The following is a 23,918-nucleotide window of genomic DNA, read 5'->3' as shown; positions in this document are numbered from 1 at the left end:
ATGGTCGCTAAAGCCTCTCGTGCTTCAACACTGCAACAATTAAAAGACGAGCTGGTTGCAAACTTTTATGTGACACCCACGACCGAAGGCGTCTACCGACAGCTGCGTAACCGTCGTCTCTCGCCCCATGAGACAGCCCTGCGTTACGTATTAGATATGCAGCGAATCGCCAGTCGCGCATCCGTTCCTGAGCCTGAATTAATTAACATCATCTTCGAAGGGCTTGGCAGTCCGTCCCACACCGCTGGAATGCGTTTTCTGGTCGAAAAAGTGGAGGATTTGAAGCCACTTTTGAACAAGTTCGAGGCGATTCGACCACGATATGTTGCTAAATCATCCGAGACGCCCTTTCCCAGTGATCGCAAACGGGTTACAACTAATCGGGGAACAACACCAACAACTGTCCGTTGTTTCAATTGCTCTCAGTTTGGTCATCATCAGAGTGCTTGTACACGCCAACGCCGCCCACCAGGAGCTTGTTTCCGTTGCTTCCAGCTGGGACACAACTATAAAAGCTGTCCGAATGCTGAAACCAGCGCTGCTGCTTATCCGGATGCGGCCAATCGCGTTGATATCGATAATGCAGAAACACTGCCATTAAATGAATTGCACGAGGTGAGTGCTTCTTTTCTTAAGTCAGGGAAAATAATCATGACAGTCAAAGAATATTCCTTATTTGATACAGGTAGCCCAGTAAGCTTTATTAATGAGAGGATCGTACCTTTATGCCTGTTATCTGATCCAGTTCCTTCCAACTACAAAGGTTTAGGAAATTCGCATCTTTATACTCGTGGCCAAATACACTGCCGAATTCAATTCAGGGAGACGATTCTCCATCACATGTTTGTTATACTGCCACATACATCTATGGCATGGCCAATAATCATAGGGAAGGATCTACTTCCAGCACTTAATGTTCATCTTATGTATTTCAAAGATCACATCCCGCTTAAACGAACTTGCATTATCCCTACAAAAACTATAGAGGAACAAAAAAGGAACGTTAGCAAATCTGGTATATTAGATAATGCCTTTAGTGAAATCTGTGCTATTGATACATTTGAATCTGAATTTAAACTTGATACTGGCCCTTCTCTATCCCTCGAAGAGACTTCAACCATTTTGTCTATTTTTGAAAATTCTTATATAAATAATACTTCTAAAAATAATGAACTATCAAATCACTGTATGAAAATTAATCTAACTAATCAAACTCCTATTTTCACAAAACCTCGGAGATTATCATACGGGGAACGTAATCAAGTGAAGGAAATCGTTTCAAACTTACTTAAAGAAAAGGTTATAAGACCTAGCAATTCTCCTTATGCTTCGGCTCTGGTACTCGTGCGAAAGAAGAATGGAGAGGTTCGAATGTGCGTGGACTATCGACCGTTAAACAAAATTACTGTGAGGGATAATTACCCACTACCGTTGATTGAAACATGTTTAGAGCATCTTAGCAACAAAAAGTTTTTCAGTTTACTAGATCTCAAAAGTGGCTTCCACCAGATACGGATGGAAGAATCTTCCATTCCCTACACTTCTTTCGTCACCCCTGATGGTCAGTACGAGTACACCAAAATGCCCTTCGGTCTTAAGAATGCCCCCTCTGAGTTCCAGAGATTTATTAACTCCATTCTTCGTGAATTTATCGATGATGAAAAAGTGGTCGTCTACTTGGACGACATTATAATAGCCTCCTTGGACTTTCAGTCTCACTTAAAAACCCTTCAGGCAGTTCTAGAGAGAATCAAACAATGTGGCCTTGAGCTTCGCGTTGACAAGTGTAAATTTGCGCATCAAGAACTTGACTATCTAGGATACAAAGCAAATGCTTTCGGTATTCGACCTAGTGATCGGCACATTCAAGCCATTAGAAATTATCCGATGCCTATTAATGTTAAACAACTCAGAAGATGTTTAGGACTCTTCTCTTATTTTCGACGCTTTGTCCCTTCGTTTTCTTGCATTGCTAAACCACTCACTAACTTACTTCAAAAAGATGAATTATTTAACTTTGATACAAGCTGTTGTGAAGCATTTGAAACATTGCGAGAGAAACTTACTCAATCCCCTATCCTTGCTATTTTTGATCCCAAAAAGGAGACTGAGCTTCATTGCGATGCCAGCTCGTTCGGCTTTGGTGCTGTATTATTACAGAAACAAGAAGATAATAAACTTCATCCTGTAGCTTATTTCTCGAAGACAACATCAAAAGAAGAGGCAAAGTTGCATAGCTACGAGCTAGAGACGCTTTCCGTTATCTATGCACTTAAAAGATTCCATGTATACGTACATGGGTTGCCTTTAAAAATCTTTACTGACTGCAATTCATTGGTCGAAACCTTAAAAAACAGGAATGCATCGGCTAAAATAGCAAGATGGTCTTTGTTTTTAGAAAACTATGATTACACAATTCATTATCGATCTGGAACTTCTATGGCTCATGTAGACGCTCTAAGCCGAACTGAAGCCGTTGGAGCAATCAGCGACTTAGATCTTGATTTTCAACTTCAGATTGCTCAATCCCAAGACCCCTTAATAAATACCCTACGACAAAAACTTGAAGCTGGTTCTGTTCAAGGATTTATCCTCCAAGATGGTTTGGTATATCGTCAGTCTTCCACAAATCATCTTCAATTATATGTGCCACGAGAAATGGTAGACAATATTATCCGACACAATCACGAAAAGATTGGTCATCTTGCCATCAGCAAAACTTGCCAAACCATTAGCCAACACTATTGGTTCCCTCATATGAAACCAAGAGTTGAGAACTTCATTAAAAATTGTTTAAAATGCATCGTCTATTCAGCACCTCCAAGAACTAACAACCGAAATATGTACAGTATTCCAAAGACACCCGTACCATTCGACACGTTGCATATTGATCATTTAGGACCCCTACCCAACATTACATCTCGCAAGAAATATATATTGGTTGTCATAGATGCCTTCACCAAATTTACAAAACTATACGCTACCGCTACAACTAATACTAATGAAGTATGTGAAGCTCTCACTCAATATATGTCATATTATAGCAGACCGAAGCGAATTATAAGTGACCGTGCAACATGCTTTACTTCAACCGCATTCAAAGAGTTTGTTGATTCTAATGATATCACTCATGTTCTTAATGCAACGGGTTCCCCCCAAGCGAACGGGCAGGTGGAACGTGTTAATCGTGTACTTCGCCCCATTTTAAGCAAATTATGCAATTCTTCTGACCATTCTGATTGGAGTTCGCATTTGAGATCCGCTGAACATGCCCTCAACAATACTGTCCATAGTTCCACAAACTTTCTTCCTTCGATTCTTCTTTTCGGCATTGAGCAACGAGGCCAGATCTTAGACGAATTACATGAATTCCTTAATGATAAGCATGTTACAACAAACCGTGACTTAAACCTTCTTCGTTCTGAAGCGTTATCTAACATTGAATATTCACAATATCGAAACGAACAATACGTAGCCAATAGAACCAAGCCAGCCCCTAGTTTCTCTGAAGGAGATCTGGTAGCTATCAAATACACAGATTCCACTAATGCAAATAAGAAACTCGTCTGCAAGTTCCGCGGCCCTTATATAGTTCATAAAGTACTTCCCCACGACCGTTATGTAATTAGAGATGTTGATGGATTTCAGATCACGCAGATGCCTTATGACGGAGTTTTAGAGGTAGACAAACTTAGGAAATGGTCTAATAACATATAACATGATGTATTACTAGACAGCATCGTATTGCTTTAATTAGAATAGAATTGAGGTCAATCCTAGGTCAGGATAGCCGAGCTGTAATATCTTAGACATATGACCACGATGCGGCCACTGTGCTTCGTGTGTCAAACTTGATCATGACCGCTGTCATGATCATCGTGCGCGCGGCAATGAACAATAAACGTCATTCGTTTACGGATCGTCGTACCGGCAACATCTTCAGTCTTCTTCTGTGTCGGTTTATTTCTTCTGCCTTTATTCTTCTGCCTTCGGACTGTGCTCAGTTTGAGTTCATCGGTTGATTTGAATTAATTCAAATTAATTCTAATCATTACATTCCTAAAATAGTTATCGTAATCCGTACGGGTTATCATTGTACTGCCATTTTCGATTAAGGAGTACAAAGTATCTTCATTTTCTGGGTTCCCTCGTTTTACGATATTCTTCCATTTAGAGGACATATTCTCTATAGGGTTCAAAATGGCGAATACGGAGGCAAAAACATTATTTTGAACCCTGTATGTGTTTCGACCAGCTTTTTAACCCTTGCAGAATGATGGAACCTTACGTTGTCCATGATTAATACGCCGGCTGTTATGTTTTTTTCCTCTCATTTTTGAAAAAGATCCTCCAAAAATACCACGAAAGAGTCCGTGTTGAACGGAAAAGGTTGTAACAAATGATTATTACATAACTAATTTGATAAATGGATACATAAACATACCTGTTGTCTATTTATCCACCTTGCTCAAATGACGCTTTCAGATACAGCACAAGTAATTCAATTCGGTACACTTGAACTAAATGAATGATTGTTTGAAATGAAATGAACTTTGTGGGTTGCAATTTATTTTGTGGTAATCATTAGTGCTCTGTACGTATTTTATGTGGTATATATATACACATATATATATATATATATATATATATATATATATATATATATATATATATATATATATATATATATATATATATATATATATATATATATATGTGTGTATATATATATATATATATATATATATATATATATATATATATATATATATATATATATATATATATATATATATATATATATATATAGATATATATATATATATATATATATATATATATATATATATATATATATATATATATATATATATATATATATATATATATACGGCGGTTTTATGTGGTATATATATACATATATATATATATATATATATATATATATATATATATATATATATATATATATATATATATATATATATATATATATATATATATATGTATATATATACCACATAAAATACGTACAGAGCACTAATGATTACCACAAAATAAATTGCAACCCACAAAGTTCATTTCATTTCAAACAATCATTCATTTAGTTCAAGTGTACCGAATTGAATTACTTGTGCTGTATCTGAAAGCGTCATTTGAGCAAGGTGGATAAATAGACAACAGGTATGTTTATGTATCCATTTATCAAATTAGTTATGTAATAATCATTTGTTACAACCTTTTCCGTTCAACACGGACTCTTTCGTGGTATTTTTGGAGGATCTTTTTCAAAAATGAGAGGAAAAAAACATAACAGCCGGCGTATTAATCATGGACAACGTAAGGTTCCATCATTCTGCAAGGGTTAAAAAGCTGGTCGAAACACATACAGGGTTCAAAATAATGTTTTTGCCTCCGTATTCGCCATTTTGAACCCTATAGAGAATATGTCCTCTAAATGGAAGAATATCGTAAAACGAGGGAACCCAGAAAATGAAGATACTTTGTACTCCTTAATCGAAAATGGCAGTACAATGATAACCCGTACGGATTACGATAACTATTTTAGGAATTTATTTATCTTTTTGCCACGATGCCAAAAAGAAGAAATAATCGAAGATTAATCTTTTCTAAATTAATTCCTGAATTAATTCTTTTGCATTGTATAACCGCTCTAATTTTGTTGTGCATTCTGAAATTATTAAAATATTAAAATAACGAAAAAATACCAGGGGACAAAAATTGGTGATCATGAGACAAAAATTGACGCACAGAGACAAAAATTGACGCATTCAGGACAAAAATTGAAGCGCACTGTCAACAATTGACGCCTTCGAGACAAAAATTGATGCACACTGTCAAAAATTGATGCCTACGAGACAAAACTACAGGCGGTCCCCGAGATACACGGTACCTCTTATACGCGGATTCGGAGATACGCGGTTTTGTAAATTTGACAGTTCTTTGAGCAAATTGTACTGATTTGACACATCAATTGTAAATTGCCAAATAATTTCCGTTTTGATCGAATGTGAAGAACTATTTCAAAGGGTTTTAAACTGTTATATTCAGTCAGAATCATATCAAATAATTCATAAAGTGACCAAAACCACCCCCTACTTGCAAAATTACACGAAAATTTGCGATATTTTAGCTGAAAATCACGAGATTCGACTTACGCGGAAATCCGAGATACGCGGTATTTTGCGGCCGTTTTCGGTCCCCATTAACCGTGTATCTCGGGGACCGCCTGTACATGACTTACGGCCAATTTTTGACGGCAACGGCTGTAACTCGTTGGCTGGCCGCAGGTTGCTGTTGCCGAGTGCGCTGCACATTGGTATTACGTTGCTGTAGTACATGAGGCACATGTAGCGCTAGCTACGCGGTTAACTTAATAATTATGTACAAAGTTTGTGCATATCGTGAAATGTGCATGGCACACATATCATGGTGGTGAAAGAAGTGTCAAGTAAGGGACACTGCTCGCGCGATGTTAGCGTATCCCATATGACAATGGGGATTTATATCTAGGGCAAACGGGGTGTGAGGTAGAGAGAAACAGGTTGCGACGAGGGAGAAGCAGGATATTTTTAATGAGAGAGGAATGAAACCAAGGGAAGAGCCTCACATACGGAGAGCGAGAAATGTCAAAACAAAACGGTCGAAACACGTTCGAAACAAACGAGGACGCTTCGCGAGCCGGTGTTTGTGAAATTTATATTTTGTGATTTTAAAGTGATTTAAAGTGTTTCAGAGAAGAAAATGGACCAAATAAAGCAGTTGAAGAAGAGTGGGCTCTTAAGGAAGCGAGCACTGGCAAGGATGGGTGGAATGAAGAAGAAATGGGTGGCTGAAAATCAACCCGGTCCGAGTACGAGTATGGAAGTGCAAGGTAAGCGATTTTCATCATCTTTTACGCACGTTAAACTCGGTATCAAGTTTAAATTTAATAGTTGTTTTAAAAAGAAACCATATTTATCTGTGTGTAGCTCTGAGTATACGAAGTGCGTATACTATTTGTGCATTTTGATGCACGCTCTGGGCCGGTGACCGTGCGAGTTTTTGCAAAACATTTCTGACCGTTTTTAAGTTTTGCGTCAGACCGCAAACTCAAAAGTGTTTAGCTGAACGCACAAATCACAAATGCACTAATTTATGTACGCTTTTATGGACGTATTTAGTAATAAAGTCTTTTAGTTTCAGGTCCGGAAGCTGTGGTTGATGGCGTTGCTGAGGAGTGCCTGATGGATTTCCCGTTGTCGGAGGAGGAGGATGTACTCATTTTATCCGATGATGAAGATGAGGATGAAATAATCGAATACATCGAGAACGAGAGCGAAGAGGATGATAAAGATGAAGAAGATCATCTACTGAATGAGAAAAATAATAGTCCAGCTCAACATCTGATGGCCAAGCGGTTGAGAGTTTGGGCTTTATCTCAAAAGCTACCTAATTTAGTATTGAATGATCTTCTTCGCTTGGTTCGCGAAACAACGGACATTCCTCTTCCTCTCGATTCTAGAACGCTCCTTAAGACACCGGTTGCTGTGGGCAAGGAAACATACGCGGTAGCTGGCGGTGAAATGTGGTATCATGGCATTGCGAAAAGTATGCAAAGTTGTTTCCGGTAAGACAGATTGTGCTTAGCTTGATAACATGTACCATGTAAATAACTAATGCATAGGTAACATCTACTGTGTTTCATTTTAGGAAGCTGACTCCTACGGTGAACGAAATATTAATAAACATATTCGTAGATGGGCTACTGTTATTTAACAGTGGGCCAAAACAGCTATGGTCCATATTGGTGAAGCTTGTAAACGTCCCAGAAGCTCCCATATTGGTGGTTGGCGTGTTTTGTGGCTTATTCAAACCGGAAAATGTCGAGGACTACTTGCGCCCACTCGTTGATGAATTGAATCGCCTACACAATTCCGTCATCAATTGTTATCAACAACAAAAAAATAAAAATCACCCTTAAAGCTTTCCTGGCAGATTCTCCAGCACGAGCATTCATCAAAGGTAAGCAATGTAGAATAATACAGAGCTAAATAAGTTAACAATATTTATGTGTCTTTTTTCCAGGTGTAACATACTTCAACGGCGCTTGCGGTTGCATAAAGTGCAAAATCGTAGGAAAATTTGACAAGAGCGCACGGAAGATATTTGAAAGCGTTGCTGAGGAGAGGATCGACGATGATTTTCGCGATGGAAACTACCCAATAGGACACCAGAAGCACCATACTCCGTTATTAGACTTAAAAGAATTTAATATAGTAGTTCAGATGTCAATTGCAGACGATTTACACTTGTTTCATCTAGGGGCATTGAAGAAATTGCTTAAGGGTTATAAAGGAGGTTATAAAGGGTTTTCAGCATGGTCAGCAGCAGAGCAGGAAGAGATAAACAAGATTTTAGCTAGAATAGAATTGCTAGCAGAGATACATCGAGGTGTTAGGTCTATAAAATATGTGGATTATTGGAAGGGGACCGAATTCCGGTCTTTTTTAAATCATATAAGTATCCCTTTGTTCTTAGGAAGAATCCACGATTCAGCGTATGATCATTTTAAACTTATTTATGTAGCTCATACTTTCCTTTCGCATTCTTTCTTCAAACAATATTGGACATACGCTGGTCAATTATTAGAAAAATTTGTTTTAGACTACAGTTCAATATACACCAAATATAATTTAACTAGTAATGTCCATAACCTTTTACACGTCACAAAAGATGTTCAAAATTTAGGTCCCCTTCCAGAAATTTCAACATATGATTGTGAGAATACGCTGCAGTTTATAAAAAGGCTAGCTAGACCAGGACCGAGAATATTAAATCAAATAGTTTGCAGGCTTGCTGAGCTTAGGGAAACACAAGTAGCAGTTAGAAAGGAGGAAAAACAGTATCCCATTTTCAAATGCAGAGGAGAGGAAGTCATTTTATTCGTTAAGGAAGGTTTAATGCTAAGGAAAGGTAATAGGAATGGATGGTTTTTGACGATGGATAGGGAGATCATCAGGTATAGTGCAGCATTAAAAGAATCTGGAAAGGTTTACATAATAGGACATTAATTAAAGAAGAAGAAAGTCAGCTTTAGTACTCCGTGTAGTTCAGATATCATATTTAATTACGAAGGTGAAATAGCAGATTTATCAAAAGAATTAGGTAGGGTTCCTATAGATAGTGTGATGTGTAAGCTTGTAGCAATTTCATTAGATGAGGGAATAGGGTATCATTTCAGTCCATTACTACATACTTTAGCTGAATAGGTTAGATAGGGTTTCATTAAGATAGATTAAGACGTTTTAATTGTTCCATGCAAGGCAGCAATGCTTCGACAATTTTCCTTTTTTTTCTTTTTCAGCTGGCTAGCAAATGCTTTGACGCTTTTATGCATCTTTGAACTCCTATCCCAACCTCCACGTGGTGCTAGCAGGATTATATTTATTGCAGAATTTGTTACATTAATTCTGAAATTTTTATAAACTAATAGGAAAGGGGGCTTTTAAAACTGTTAATATAAAGGACTAATAAACGATGATTAGAACATGTCAAATATATAAATACTAGCAGTTCGGTTATTTTATTAAACTAGTAGCATTTTTATCAATTGAAGGAAAGGGGTTTTCTATGATTTGAGCTAGTTGGAACCTGGCAGTTGGGTGATTTTCATTAATAAAATATGAGCCAATTGGTATGAAAGATCATGGTTTCATTAGAACGAAGTTAACGATTGTTGTAAAAGTTAATTTGTTATTCAAGTATATAGATCTTATTACTTACATAACTAGTTAACAAACCATCACATCTTTTAACAAATTCATCTTTGTCATCTTTTTACAATAATTTGATTTTGTTAATCACAGCAATTCTTCGGTTTTTCGTTTTTTTGCTTCGCTTGCAGTCAACGCATTCCCTAGTTTCTTCATAAGAAACTTTTTTACTAATGTATCCGTAGCCTCAAGATAATCGTTAGCTCCTACAACTCTAAATAAGTGAAGTACGTATATAAATCGATTAAAATCTATCTTACGTGCACCTACACTACTTTTTCCCGACCAACTACTTCTTCTTCTTCTTCTTTGGGTCAACAACCGATGTCGGTCAAGGCCTGCCTGTACCCACTTATGGGCTTGGCTTTCAGTGACTAATTGATTCCCCCCATAGCAGGATAGTCAGTCCTACGTATGGCGGCACGGTCTATTTGGAGATTGAACCCATGACGGGCATGTTGTTAAGTCGTACGAGTTGACGACTGTACTACGAGACTGGGTCCAACTACCAACTACAAGTAGACAAAAATTTGCGATCGAACATTACTTCTAAAACTAAGTTGAGTTTACCTTCTATATCTTTAACACTTGTAACATAAAATATAAGTTTTTGTGCAGTGTCTAACAAAAAGAGGCTATCCGATTTTAATTTTTCGTTAAAACCTGCTTCATCAAAAAAAAAATTAATAGACACTTTTCTGGCTGTGACATTTTTGTGATACATTGTATCGTAAATTAAATCTACCTTCATTGACATTTCTATCATAATCTCCGTCAAAACTTCCACGGAAAAGGGATTACAGGCGTCCCCCGAGTTACGACCCCCTCGAGTTACGACGATTCGCAGATACGACGATTTTGATTTTGACAGTTAAAAGTTGTCATTGACAAGAAATTTATGTATTTTTTTGAATATCTGGGCTCATAACCGTTATACATTACATTTCCAAAGATTGCACAACTACCGTATCTTGAATATATATATTGTGTACGGTTTTTTAAATATAATTATTACATTATCGAACATTATTTTTAATAAAATACACGATATCATAAATTCCAATTCTTCAACTTCGGTTATAAACTTTATATTCTTAGATATTCGATATACGACTTTTTCGACTTACGCCTTGCTTAGGGACATTTTTTCGGTCCCAAATACAGTCGTATCTCGGGGGACACCTGTAGTAGATGAAGGCAAATTCGTTTTAGGTGTTTCTATTTGTACAGATGGAAGTACGGGAAGACGGGATTTCGACAAATCACTGGTATTAGAAATAGATCCAGAAGATTGAGGCAAATTCAAAGGTTCCACAATTGGTCGGTAGACTGTGTGAAGGACCGGAAGGGGCTTATGGGGTGCCTTAAAACTAGAGGAAGCAGATGAGTTTGTTTGCCTAGTAGGAAGACGGGTTTTCGATGAAGCACCAGCGTCGTGTGGTAATGATTACCACAAAATAAATTGCAACCCACAAAGTTCATTTCATTTCAAACAATCATTCATTTAGTTCAAGTGTACCGAATTGAATTACTTGTGCTGTATCTGAAAGCGTCATTTGAGCAAGGTGGATAAATAGACAACAGGTATGTTTATGTATCCATTTATCAAATTAGTTATGTAATAATCATTTGTTACAACCTTTTCCGTTCAACACGGACTCTTTCGTGGTATTTTTGGAGGATCTTTTTCAAAAATGAGAGGAAAAAAACATAACAGTATATGTGTATATATATATATATATATACATATATATATATATATATATATATATATATATATATATATATATATATATATATATATATATATATATATATATATATATATATATATATATATATATATATATATATATATATATATATATATATATATATATATATATATATATATACAGGGTGGCATCGTAGAAGTGATATACCTATTCGAGTACCCCTTTTTTTGCCTTTTTGTGTTTTTCGGTCACTGAGTGTCAAACTCGTGGGCATATTTTGACAGCTTAATTTATTTACTATTTAGCGTGAAAAACGTACACTTAGTGCTCACTTCAGTTTTCTCATATATTATAATGGATTCAAGTCGAGAACAAATAACAAATATTTCCGAAAAGGTGACCAAATCTCGCTTGTTGTTGAATATGCACGCAGGCCAAAACATCATCTCTTCGGACGTAAAACTGTTCACTCTGGAGTAGACATGGGCAAGAAGAGCGGGAATCATAAGGTTCGCTCGCTCCCATTAGTGAGCGGGCGCTCGCCGCTCTTCATTCCAGAAAAATATGATTCGCCCGCTCGCATAGAAAAATATAAAAAAAGCTCGTTTGAAACTAGTTGCCCCGAGAAACAAAAAATCTAAATCTATAATACTGTTGGGCTTATACGGAATGTAAATAGCCGCATGTAAAAAAATCAAATATTTTATTGCGGTTAAAACTAAAACTCAAATTGACGTTTTTATTAAACAAAAAAAAACATCACAACCTACTGTCGTCGACCCACACTGGCTATTCCAAACACACGTATAAAACATCGTAGAGCGCGAGCGCATCGTATGTGCAAAACACACAGAAAAAAACAGTCTTGCTTGCAAGCGCACTGCTTGTCCAAAATACGTAGCGAGCCAAGGTGGATTCAAAATATCAGGTGGTGGATTAGGGCCTTTGGGGAGGTCGCCATAGTTGAGGGACTTTACGTCATTTTAGAACCGTTGACCATTGGTTTCCGCACACAAAGCTTAGCAAATATAACAGATTTCTTTGTTATTATGTGCATTTTAGTGTGTCTATTGATTTTATCGAAAAAACGTAATATATTAACAAAAGATTTGATCATTTGTTTATGCACGAAATTTAAAATCATGCTAGCATGAGTTCTAATCTCAAGTAAATTGCGGCCATGCGGCTCGTAGATAATGAGGAATTAATGTAAAAATTGAACAAAAATAATGATTTCTTAATTTTTATCATCAAAAATGTCGAAAACACAAAGAATTCTAGAATAAATTCACAGAATAACACAAAATAACACACTTTAATGTATCTTTCTATGTTAAATAAGAACTCACAAAGTCCAAAATATATTTTTAAAGAATATTCATTCGAAAAAATGGGGTAGATAAATTATATGAGCAAATTTAATTAATGTCAACAAAGTTTGAATCCTGGGGACCTTACGTCAAGTGACGAATTGTCAAAATGCACCAGAGTCCACCACCTGATATTTTTAAATCCACCTTGGTAGCGAGCAGATCAGGGTAGCTCGCGAGCGCACTGCCTATCCAAAATCCATGCAGAAAAAAACTGCCTAGCTCGCGAGCGCACTGCCTATCCAAAATCCGTGCAGAAAAAAACTGCCTAGCTCGCGAGCGCACTGCCCATCCAAAATACGTAGCGAGAAGATCAGGGTAGCTCGCGAGCGCACTGCCTATCCAAAATCCATGCAGAAAAAAACAGGGTAGCTCGCGAGCGCACTGCCTATCCAAAATCCGTGCAGAAAAAAACTGCCTAGCTCGTGAGCGCACTGCCTATCCAAAATCCATGCAGAAAAAACAGGGTAGCTCGCGAGCGCGCTGCCCATCCAAAATACGTAGCGAGAAGATCAGGGTAGCTCGCGAGCGCCCCTTCTCTTCTCCCCTCCCGACAACGGCACTCAAATTCTCTCATTTTCTCATGCCCTCTCTGTCACATTCGTAGCTCGATCTCCCTCTTCTGGGACTTAGCGTTCTGAGCATGCGGTTTTTGCAACGGTCATTTCGTGCCGCTTCGATCTCATCACCTTCTTTCCCCTCCCACCCCTCTTTTTGATCCCCGCTTTGGGGCTTGCAAATTTTTGACATGTCAAATGAGAGTGAAGCTAAAATGTAAACAACAAGTGTTCGCGTGTGCCGTGATTTTGTAAGTATTTTATGCAAATTATATGATATTTATCATTAAAAACGTTTTGTTTTGTAGAATAAACATAAAATCAACCAAGGAAGTATGATTTAGTTGTGGTGGAAGCGAAAAAAATGCTTGGAGCATGGAATAAAACCGGATGAAATTTCTAGCCTTCACGCACGATGCCGACGCTGAGGTAAGGTGTGCTTGTGTTTAATTTCGATGATTGTTTCATTTTAGGGTGTGCTCCACAGCTAGTAGCTCCCACATTCGAACCGCTCATGGTAACCTGCAATTATGTTATTTTTAGTTTTTCATTTAGTTTCAATGTAAAGTAATAGTTGAAAAACATACAATTTGATTTCATCCAACTTACAGGTTTTACAGGTGAACAACAATTAGCAACTCCCGATCGAATTGCACACAACAACCACCCACAATCACAGCTGTAAAAAGTAAGTATATGAGTTTTGCATGTCTTTAAAATGTCTTATTTTTAATATTTATCTCCATACTTACAGGTAACACGGATAGGTAGCAAGGAAATCAAGCTTGTACACTGAAATCTACACAAAAACTGGGTTTTATAAGCGCACGAAAAGCGACGCGGCTATCTTTTAATAAAAAGTAAACAAAAGAGTTTCGTTTTAATTTAATTTTGACAGCGGGTGTGGTGATGGCTTGAGCGATTTGGAACAATCATTCTCCGGACAGGATTCGATCCAATCCATGACGTCACTGAGTGCCGGTTCATTTTATGCTTATTCTCCGAGTTCTGGTTATACCAAGCAGCAGAGAATAAGCAGAGAATAAGCATAAGCGGTTTCCATACAAACTCTCTCTGAGATTGTTGAGAGGGTCACTACGTATTTTGTCCAGGCAGCGCGCTCGCGAGCTAGCTTGATCCTCTCACTATGCATATTGGCGCTCGCGAGCTGGGCTGTTTTTTTATGAATGGAATTTGGGCCAACCGGTCGCTCACGAGCTACCCTGTTCTTCTCGCTACGTATTTTGGATGGGCAGCGCGCTCGCGAGCTACCCTGTTTTTTTCTGCACGGATTTTTGATAGGCAGTGCGCTCACGAGCTAGGCAGTTTTTTTCTGCACGGATTTTGGATAGGCAGTGCGCTCGCGAGCTAGGCAGTTTTTTTCTGCATGGATTTTGGATAGGCAGTGCGCTCGCGAGCTACCCTGTTTTTTTCTGCACGGATTTTGGATAGGCAGTGCGCTCGCGAGCTACCCTGTTTTTTTTTGCATGGATTTTGGATAGACAGTGCGCTCGCGAGCTAGGCAGTTTTTTTCTGCACGGATTTTGGATAGGCAGTGCGCTCGCGAGCTACCCTGTTTTTTTCTGCACGGATTTTGGATAGGCAGTGCGCTCGCGAGCTACCCTGTTCTTCTCACTGCGTATTTTTGATAGACAGTGCACTCGCGAGCTAGGTTGTAGAGTCGCTGATAAACAGCTGGTTTTTAAAAAGCAAGGTATATTTCGACATACACAAATCGGATTTATAGTGGTTATAATACATATTACCTAGTTTGAATTTCTTCGTTATATTCGCTGCACAAAACCAGTGATTACGATAAAGAATATTAATTGTTTTGTAATAGAAAAAAAAGTATTCCAATTGCCGTACGCTATGTTTTTTTATACAGGAGGACAGCTTTGCCTTATTGCTTAAAGACTCACTATAATAATGATTTGTGTAACATTCGTTCCCATCGAAGATGTAAAAAATGTGTATTTTTGTGTATTGATTTTTTCTCACCATTAACTGTATACTCTATTATTCGAGAACAAACTGCATTAATTAAGCAATACCTCACGAAAAATATCACCTATATCTCCTGTCCAATTAAAGGTATGGCTAGCGCGAGCGGACGAATCACCACTCGCTCGTGTTTCGCAGTAAGCAAAAGAGCCAGCTCGCTCGAATCGTCGCAAAGAATCATTTTGCCCATGTCTACTCTGGAGGAAACCTTGAATAAGCAGAATGATCGTATTTATGGGGCATGTATTCGGGATATCACAGCCGATAAAAGAACAGTCGAACGGTATCAAAATACGTCAGCCGTGATGGTTTGGGGAGCTATCTCGGCCAAAGGAAAGTTTCCGTTATTTTTTATCGACAAAGGCGTGAAGATCAACAAGGAGCACTATTTAGAACACGTTTTTCGAGGCCACTAGAAACCATACGTTAAGAGGCTGTTTGGCTACGACAACTTTTGGTTCCAACAAGCTTCAGCTCCTGCTCATAAGGCTTCGATCGTTCAGAAGTGGTGCAAGGAGCATTTGCCATGTTTTATCAGTGCATCGGAATGGCTGCGTCGTCTCCAGATTTGAACCCGTTGGACTTCAGCATATGGGGATACATGCTTGGAAAGTTGGGCGACATCAAACATTTCCATTTGGACGGATTCAAGAAACGGTTGTTAAAGATATGGGATGAAATGCCGGATGAAGTTGTGCGTGCGGCCTGCAACAATTTCCAAAAGCGCCTACGGGCGGTTATCAAGTGTAAAAGTGAAAGATTTGAAATAAATTAAGTGAAATGCAGGTTTAATACCAATAGAAGCTAATTAAATCGATTCCTAAGAGAAATCAAACCTGGTGTCAATTTTATTTTTTACAAAGTGTATCACTTCTACGATGCCACCCTGTCTATATATATATATTTAGGGGCGCCACAAAAGTGGTCCCTAATTTTTTAAAAGATACGCAACACGCTTGGCGAACTACGTTTAGGTATTTAGGTAATTCGATTTGTTCCTTTTTCCTTTAAGCCGCGGAACGGTGAGTTCGGGAGAGACGCGAAAATTAGTGTTGTTCGTTCGAGAGTTGCCGGAGAAGAAGTGTTGGGTAAGCCGGGCGGATATGCGCGTGTCGATGTGGAAACGTTTAGGACGAGAGAGAACGTGTATGGAGCAAGCCACCGCTTTTATAGCTGCGGTGCAGCATGCTACCACTGTTTGTCCTGCTCTAGCTTTATGTGCAGTCCCTGCCTAACTAGCCCGTTAAACATTTTCTGTCGGTAGTTCTAGGTGTGCGCACCAGATGGCGCATATATATATGCAACGCGCTTACTTGATTGAACTTGATAATTATATCAGGTTGGCGCTTAGAAATTTGTCCAGGGAAGAATTGTATGGTTTTTTACGGACAACACTGAACACGTAGCGGAATTTGGGGCAAGTGTGCCATACGGGGCAAGAGTGCCACCAAGCATTTTTCCTTAAAAACTTTAGTTTAATGATCAATTGTGTATACAGTTGGTTCCTTTCCAATGACTAGGTATACTGAGCCGAATTTCATATAGACCAATCGATATTCCCCATTGTTTTGAACTGATTTGTGTTGCGTTTCAAAATTGAGCAGAATACTATAATTTTTTAATCCAACCAAATAAGCTCTCTAAAATCATGCGAACAATCAACCGAGAAAATATTTACACCACCGTATAGCTGAGAAAACGTGAAATTTTTGTGGGGTTAGTTGAAAAAAACTTTCTTTTTGTCACTGAAATATTCCATTTCGAAAAAGTAACAACTTTTGGGGCAAAAGAGCCATCTCTATTTGGGGCAAGTGTGCCACCATCTTTCATAGGCGCGAGCTGTCAAAAATGTAAACATTGTTGTAGCGTGCTGCGGAATGGTGCGCTATTGTGAGCGGATTCCACGCTAGAAAAACAGAACAGTAACAAACCATATTGTGGTACAGTTATTGGTCAAAAAGGGTTCATTGGTGACTCAAGACATGTAGGAATACATACACTAGTGGTACAAACGTAATAATTTCCAATTATCTAAGAAATACGGTTATTTTAACCAGGTGGCCGTCTTGCCCCATACGAGTGGCACTCTTGCCCCATAGCCCAAAAAACAACGTCTTTTTGGACCCTGTTTAAAACGCTTCAAAAACTGTTTTGTTTGCACTTTTTTCAAGCGAAACTCATTTATAAGTGAGGAAATAGATGTAAAATGGTTATGAGATTTAAATCGGCTTTTGAAAAACACGTTTTAGTGAGTTATAACTTGAAATGCTTAAGGTGGCACACTTGCCCCAAGTTCCACTATTCTTCCCTTAAACGATTATTTCGTACTTAAACTGTAGTATTACTGTCATTTTGATTATTGCTGATTTCGTTTTCACATGCATATACTTGCTCGGTTATACAGCTTCTAACATCGTTGAACACGCCTTGCAGCACATTTTTTTATCTCCCATAAATCCATCTTTTTTATATCGAGGATTAAGCAAAATAGACTGCGCTATAATTCCTTCGAATGTCATTTCGAATTTGTCTTTTTAATTTCTAATCCTCATAATCTAATCCTTGTAAAATGAAATCTATTAAATTACGTATTTATAGTTTAGTATTTTTTCGTGCCTTTTCCGTCTGTAGCTTCAGAAGTTTGCAAAATGAAACTATTTGGAAAATCGTGGGTGATTTTTCTGCACATACGTCCTGAGTGGCAAGACCAAAAAATTCTAATAATTATACTGCTGTAGAGCAAGCAGTCTGCGTCCTGAAGATTTGATTTGATGTTTAAAAATCTATGCAAGAAACAATTGGTTCTTTGTTTTGCAAAAATCTACTGAGCATTTCTTAAGTTGAGTTCTAGCGTGTTATTACATCTTGTTTTAATTTTAAAACTGGAACTTTTAAATGTGTTTGCATTTCCTGAAGTTGAAGACATGCTGTTGTTTATCAACAGCGGCTCTAATTTGACAGCTGGGTTGTGGTGAAGAGGGGGGGGGGGGGGGGGGGGGTATGAACAGACAGACAGAGCATTTCACGTTTGGTGAACAGTAAACTTGAAATGCCGGGGGCTCCTACAATAACCAGTCACAGATTCTAAAATTTTTGTTGGCGGGAGGGGGGGGGCAGGCGGGGGTGCAAATGATACGCCAGCTACGGGGCCCCAACATCCATCCTTTCGGGGGCCCTTGTCGCTAGTACTGTGACTATACAGCATACATGTAATACATACGGCATACTATAGACTAGCGATCTACGGGGCCCCAGACGGCCGCCTAGTCTGCCTACCGTTAGATCCGCCACTGGAACCTGCGCAAGTTAAGTGGAATGACTGCAATCGGGTTTGCGCGAGGTTTAAAACGGACACGAAGACGAAAATCGACCTATTTCTACCATCGCGCGAAGAGATGCAAGTTTAGTGATTTTTTTAATACAGTTGAAGTGAATTAAGAAAACTGAAGTTTCAACTTTTTACCACGCGAAAGAAAGATATTTGTTGCTGGACGCAACACATGCTTTGGAGCTTTTCTTAAAATGACGAACTATTGCTTTAACTTTTTCAATTGTTTTGATATGGTTTTTTGAATTCCACTTTTGATAATTAAATTTAATGAAGGCGCAAAACTTGCAATGTGCTGTATATTTAACATAGAAACAGCTAATTTTATGTTTTTATCATTATCTGTGACAATAGCAACAACTTTTTTTTTAATTTCAAAATTTTATACCACTTCATTTATCCAAGATTGAATATTATGGGCAGAAAGATCTTCAAAATACTGGGAGCATTCTAAAAGATAGGAATCTAATTTTCCTTCCTATTTTTTCATGTCAACAATAGTCCACGCGTATGTTGTTAAAGCCAATTTCAAATTTCACTTTCTCTCTAACGGTTAGTATCGTTGCTTGCTATATCGACGGAATTAACGCATTAGATAATGTTTTCCTGCTTGGAATCTCGTAGTTATGATTTATTTTTTGAATTATTTTATAAACTGTTCCTCTTCTACTATTGAAGATGGATGACAGCCTATGCAAATCATCGAAATCAACTTATTATCGAAACCTTTTTTTGGCTTACAGCTATTGGTCGAGACAAAAACCTACCTAAACTCTCTGTTATTTTTTTACCGGATGTTGCCACAGCTGATACTTCCACTGTAGGTTCTATAGCTCTATGCGACTCACCTAATCTAGATTTTTTTTGTGATTGGTACAGTGGGATGCTTTCTCGCTAAATGACGCTTCATGTTTGCTGTCGAATTTTTCCTGTACACAAAGTTATTAAGACAGTAACAGCATTTTTAATTTTTTTTAAATGTAATCAAATCTCGGCATTCAATTCCTTATTTGAAGACATCTTCAATTTTGTGAATCTAAAACAGAGCAAGAGTTGTTTGCATTTTATTTAATTATTTGTTCAAACTAAATGTTTTCAATAATTGGTATCTGTTTGATTCAATGTATACATAATTCGTCAAAAGTCTCTTGGGAGATTTCTTAATATAAAAAGTTACACTTCTTTGATTTCCATAACTAACCACCATTTATCGATGCTAAGTGTTTTGATGAATAGTAGGTTCTAAGCTTTCAATTGTGCATCGAATGTCGTTGTCATTGCTTTTCCGCATGCGTATGTCATCGGACGTCAACATGTTTTATAGGATTTGATAACGAACGAAAGACAACAAAGCGCAACAATTTCACAAAAAGTAATGACACTGGCTTAAGGTTTAAAAAAAACTATTTTTGTCTCGTTGTCATCAATCAGATACACACATATATATATAAACCTGTTTCCAGCTACGTTCGAATCTCGTGCCGTTTGCATCGAATCGCAAACCGCCTGCTTCGAAATGCATGGCACTACGGTCGAATCGTGTGCCACTACGATTGAATCGTTTGCCACTACCATTGGATCTCTGAAAGCAAGAGCATAGAAAACGGGGTTTCCACGTTTGAAAGCTGTTTCCTTCTTCACCGATGGCATTTCGTTGTTAAATACTAATAAAAGGTACGTATCCACTAAGTACAGGTAAAAACCACGAATATTAGTTGAAAATAAGAATTTTACCATCAACAACGAACCACGATATTCGTTGATAACAAAGATGTTAGGTGTAATGATATAGTTACGTGCCTAGCTACTCATTACATCTCATTTTTATGTTACTCATTGATGCGAAATACGCAAAAAAATCATATTATTCTGGTGTAATCGAACAGATCGAACACCAGTTCGAACGCGTTCGATGAATTCAGTTGTGTAGGTACGATTTACATACCAACAGAATATAGATCGAACACCAGTTCGAACGCGTTCGATGAATTCAGTTGTGTAGGTACGATTTACATACCAACAGAACACAGATCGAACACCAGTTCGAACGCGTTCGATGGATTCAGTTGTGTAGGTACGCTTTACATACCAACAGAACACAGATCGAACACCAGTTCGAACGCGTTCGATGAATTCAGTTGTGTAGGTACGATTTACATACCAACAGAACACAGATCGAACACTAAGGCCCGTGGCAACGCTCATCGGATGCGATTTTATCGGACGAGATTTATATGGGATTTGACAGATAACGTCGAACGTGCGATTTCGTCGTACGACGGAATCAAAAAATTTTGATTCCGTCGGATCGTCGCATCCGATTTTATCTGTCAAACTGAATTTAACAGTATAAACCCAAAATTCATGTTTTTTCTCGAAGTGACATCTGTTTGTTTGGAACTTTGTTTGTATCGAAAACCAAATAACAAGCGATACATTTTCAGCCATGTCGAACGTGCGAGTGGACGAAGAAAATTTGATTTTGTTGGTGCAAGAGCACCGTTATTTATGGGTCCTCCGGGATCCGGAGTACAAAAACAACACCCTTAAAAAATGCGTGGGACTCCATAGCCCAGCAGCTCCACACAACCGTTAAGTATTATTTTTTTAGTTCATAGCTAATCGCAAAAGGGACACAACGCCAGGACATATTCATTTTCTTGTTGAAGAAATTGAACACTGGAGGCTCTGTCTTTCCTAATTGGTCTGGTTATGATAGAGCACGTCGTCGTATAAAGACCCGGGCAATAATTTTTGACCAGGATGCTCGGTCCCTGGCTGCTACTTCATCGATGTAGGCTCCCGATTTCACTGTGCTCCTCCGCCTCTCGTGCCAAACAACGGGTCGCTGTCGTACCTTTTCTTGGTGGGACACGAGTCCGGGATCCCCATAACATGTTCAAGGCTTGGTTGCCCTCAGGATGCTCGGAACGTGGTGCAGCTCTGTCGTAACCTCATGGTTCATCAATCTCCTCCACGATGCATACACGAACACACTACCAAAGATGCGGAATACTAGAGATCCGGAAGCCCAGAGTGTTTGCATGCGTCGTTCGTATGGTCTAAGTGTAGCGTCCATAGAAGATCATAGGATTATATTTCAAGCGCACACCGCTAAACAGACAACTAAGTCAAATGGAATATTGCATACATTCTTGGCAGGAACCTACAATGCTCATTAGGTTACTGGTTACATTATATGTACTCGTTTCTACAATGCATCAGTAAATAATTATAACAATCATTTAGTACGTGCAAAACTTAAAAAAAATAGATAAGAGTGTTGCCAAACGCCGTAGCCACGAATGTATTCAATAATCATAGCCAATGCGCGCATCATCCAACAAAAAGCGAACATTATAGTGCTTTTAAATCATATGCAGTCATGAAGCTATCCTGATAACACACAATCTTCGTGTTTTAGTTTCAATATAGTGCACTATCCTATCCTATACTTAATCGATCTTGTTATTGGTTTCCCAAAGAAGCACATACGATTACTTTATATATTAATACTATCGTATAAGGTAAAAGTTAGAAATCGGTCTAATATTGTTTAGAGAAGAATATAAAAAAACGTAGTGTATTGCGTTAAATAAACTAAAAAAGTCAGCTGTTGTATCCATGCTTATCTGTAAGGCTTTGTATATTTTTACATTTTTTCAATCTTTTATATTAGTAATCAATACGGCCGAAAGGACCGTTCCTTTGGAATATTTTTTTAAACACATAAATACAAGCCTAAGGAACAAATAGAAACTGCAATGAGTCTGAAAACACACATCCGAAAAAAGAGCATATTCGAAAAAAAGTTGAGAATTTTCATATAAAGACGCGAAGACGGAAAGAAGCCGAACAAAAACGAAGTTACCTCTTGGCATAAGACTCTTTTACTGTAATGAGGTGTAGCAAGGATGGTGAAGAAAGGTTTGAAACATATTATCAGAATGATTTCCTTTATTATTTTTTTTTATTTTCTCAGTTTACGATTTCATTGACTGAGACGGGAATCGAACAACGCATCTTATCCAAAGAACATTAGTGCCAGAGCACAGTCCTACTTTTTTCGTTTGTACATATTTTTACCGATATGTCCAAAAAGTTTCTCGTTTCTGCGAAACGGAAAGACACTTTACTTTCGATAAAGCTCATATGAGAATATAGAGGACTCTTATAATCTCTTTTCTTTTGTACTACGATTGGTTCGCTAAACTAAACAAAACTTGTTATTCAAGGGTCCACTGTACTTTATTTTTAATTTAAAAAAAGGTTTGTAACTATATTTTTATTTATTGCAGATATGGTTGCCAAAAATAAATGGCGAAACTTGCGGGACACATTCGCCCGCAAACTAGCTGAAATGAATCAGCCATCTGGGTCGGGATACAAGCATGTCCGATGGAAGTTTTACGAGCAGATGAGCTTCCTCAAAGACATGCTTGCGTCCCGACCCAGAGTTGGGAATCTGGAGTCATCTTGGCAAGGTAATATTTTTTATTTTATACTATTTTATTTTATTATATGATATTCTATTTCTCTTTATCATCCTCATACAAACAGATGATAGTATCGAATATTTGGAAGAGAGCGATGATCTTCTAGATCATTTGGACCCGGTAAATAAACAGAGAGCAACAGAAAACAACAGAAAGCGGAAACAGGATGATCGAGTGCTGCAGGACATAGTTAATGTGGAGAAGGAGCGCAAAGAACTTTTAAAACAAAAACAACAAAAAAGCTCCAACTACCACGTAATGATGAGTGTTGTTACACTCCTTGATTTATTACCCGATCTAAATGATGAGTTGGATACTTACCAAGTAATTAAATCAAAGTGAAGAAAAAAACAAAGGAAGAAAATAAAAAAAAATAGCTTGAGTGAGAACACAACTACCAATCGTCTCGTTGAATAGACAACACAGTACCATGCTGAGCGTGTTAGTCTGTGTTGTCTATTCAAAGAGACGATTGTTATAAACATGTGGACAGTTGTTATATTAGTGTTACTCTACTAGTTACAATAATTTAATTATTGTGACTGAAATTGAATTTGTGATATGATTAAAAAGAACTTGTTATGAATTTTCTAAAAATATCCTTTATCATTTTATTTCCTTAACATTTTTCGAACAATAAATTGGCAATGAGCTCCCTGACTAAAAACGGTT

The 23,918-nt window shown here is 37.8% G+C and overlaps 1 protein-coding gene and 2 long non-coding RNA genes across 3 annotated transcripts; 2 read left to right on the top strand and 1 right to left on the bottom strand.

Annotated features, from left to right (window-relative positions):
- Positions 1-6,383: 6,383 nt before the first annotated feature.
- Positions 6,384-7,927, top strand: LOC133395118 (uncharacterized; the record flags this gene model as incomplete). Its single annotated transcript, XM_061663818.1, has 3 exons — positions 6,384-6,895; positions 7,201-7,630; positions 7,714-7,927. Coding segments are annotated over exons 1-3 (774 nt in total), but the record flags the coding sequence as incomplete, so codon positions are not given.
- A 5,608-nt stretch (positions 7,928-13,535) lies between these two features.
- Positions 13,536-14,277, top strand: LOC133391387 (uncharacterized). Its single transcript, XR_009764890.1, has 3 exons — positions 13,536-13,669; positions 13,727-14,106; positions 14,173-14,277. It is a non-coding gene; the product is annotated as an uncharacterized LOC133391387 (long non-coding RNA).
- LOC133391386 (uncharacterized) lies at positions 13,847-14,281 on the bottom strand. Its single transcript, XR_009764889.1, has 3 exons — positions 14,171-14,281; positions 14,028-14,097; positions 13,847-13,940 (listed from the first exon to the last, which is right to left on the bottom strand). It is a non-coding gene; the product is annotated as an uncharacterized LOC133391386 (long non-coding RNA).
- Between the last annotated feature and the right edge of the window lie 9,637 nt (positions 14,282-23,918).

The sequence above is a fragment of the Anopheles gambiae genome, chromosome 2 (genome assembly GCF_943734735.2).
Source record: "Anopheles gambiae chromosome 2, idAnoGambNW_F1_1, whole genome shotgun sequence".
Classification (NCBI taxonomy): Eukaryota; Metazoa; Arthropoda; class Insecta; order Diptera; family Culicidae; genus Anopheles; species Anopheles gambiae.
This window is presented reverse-complemented; position numbering and strand designations above follow the sequence as displayed.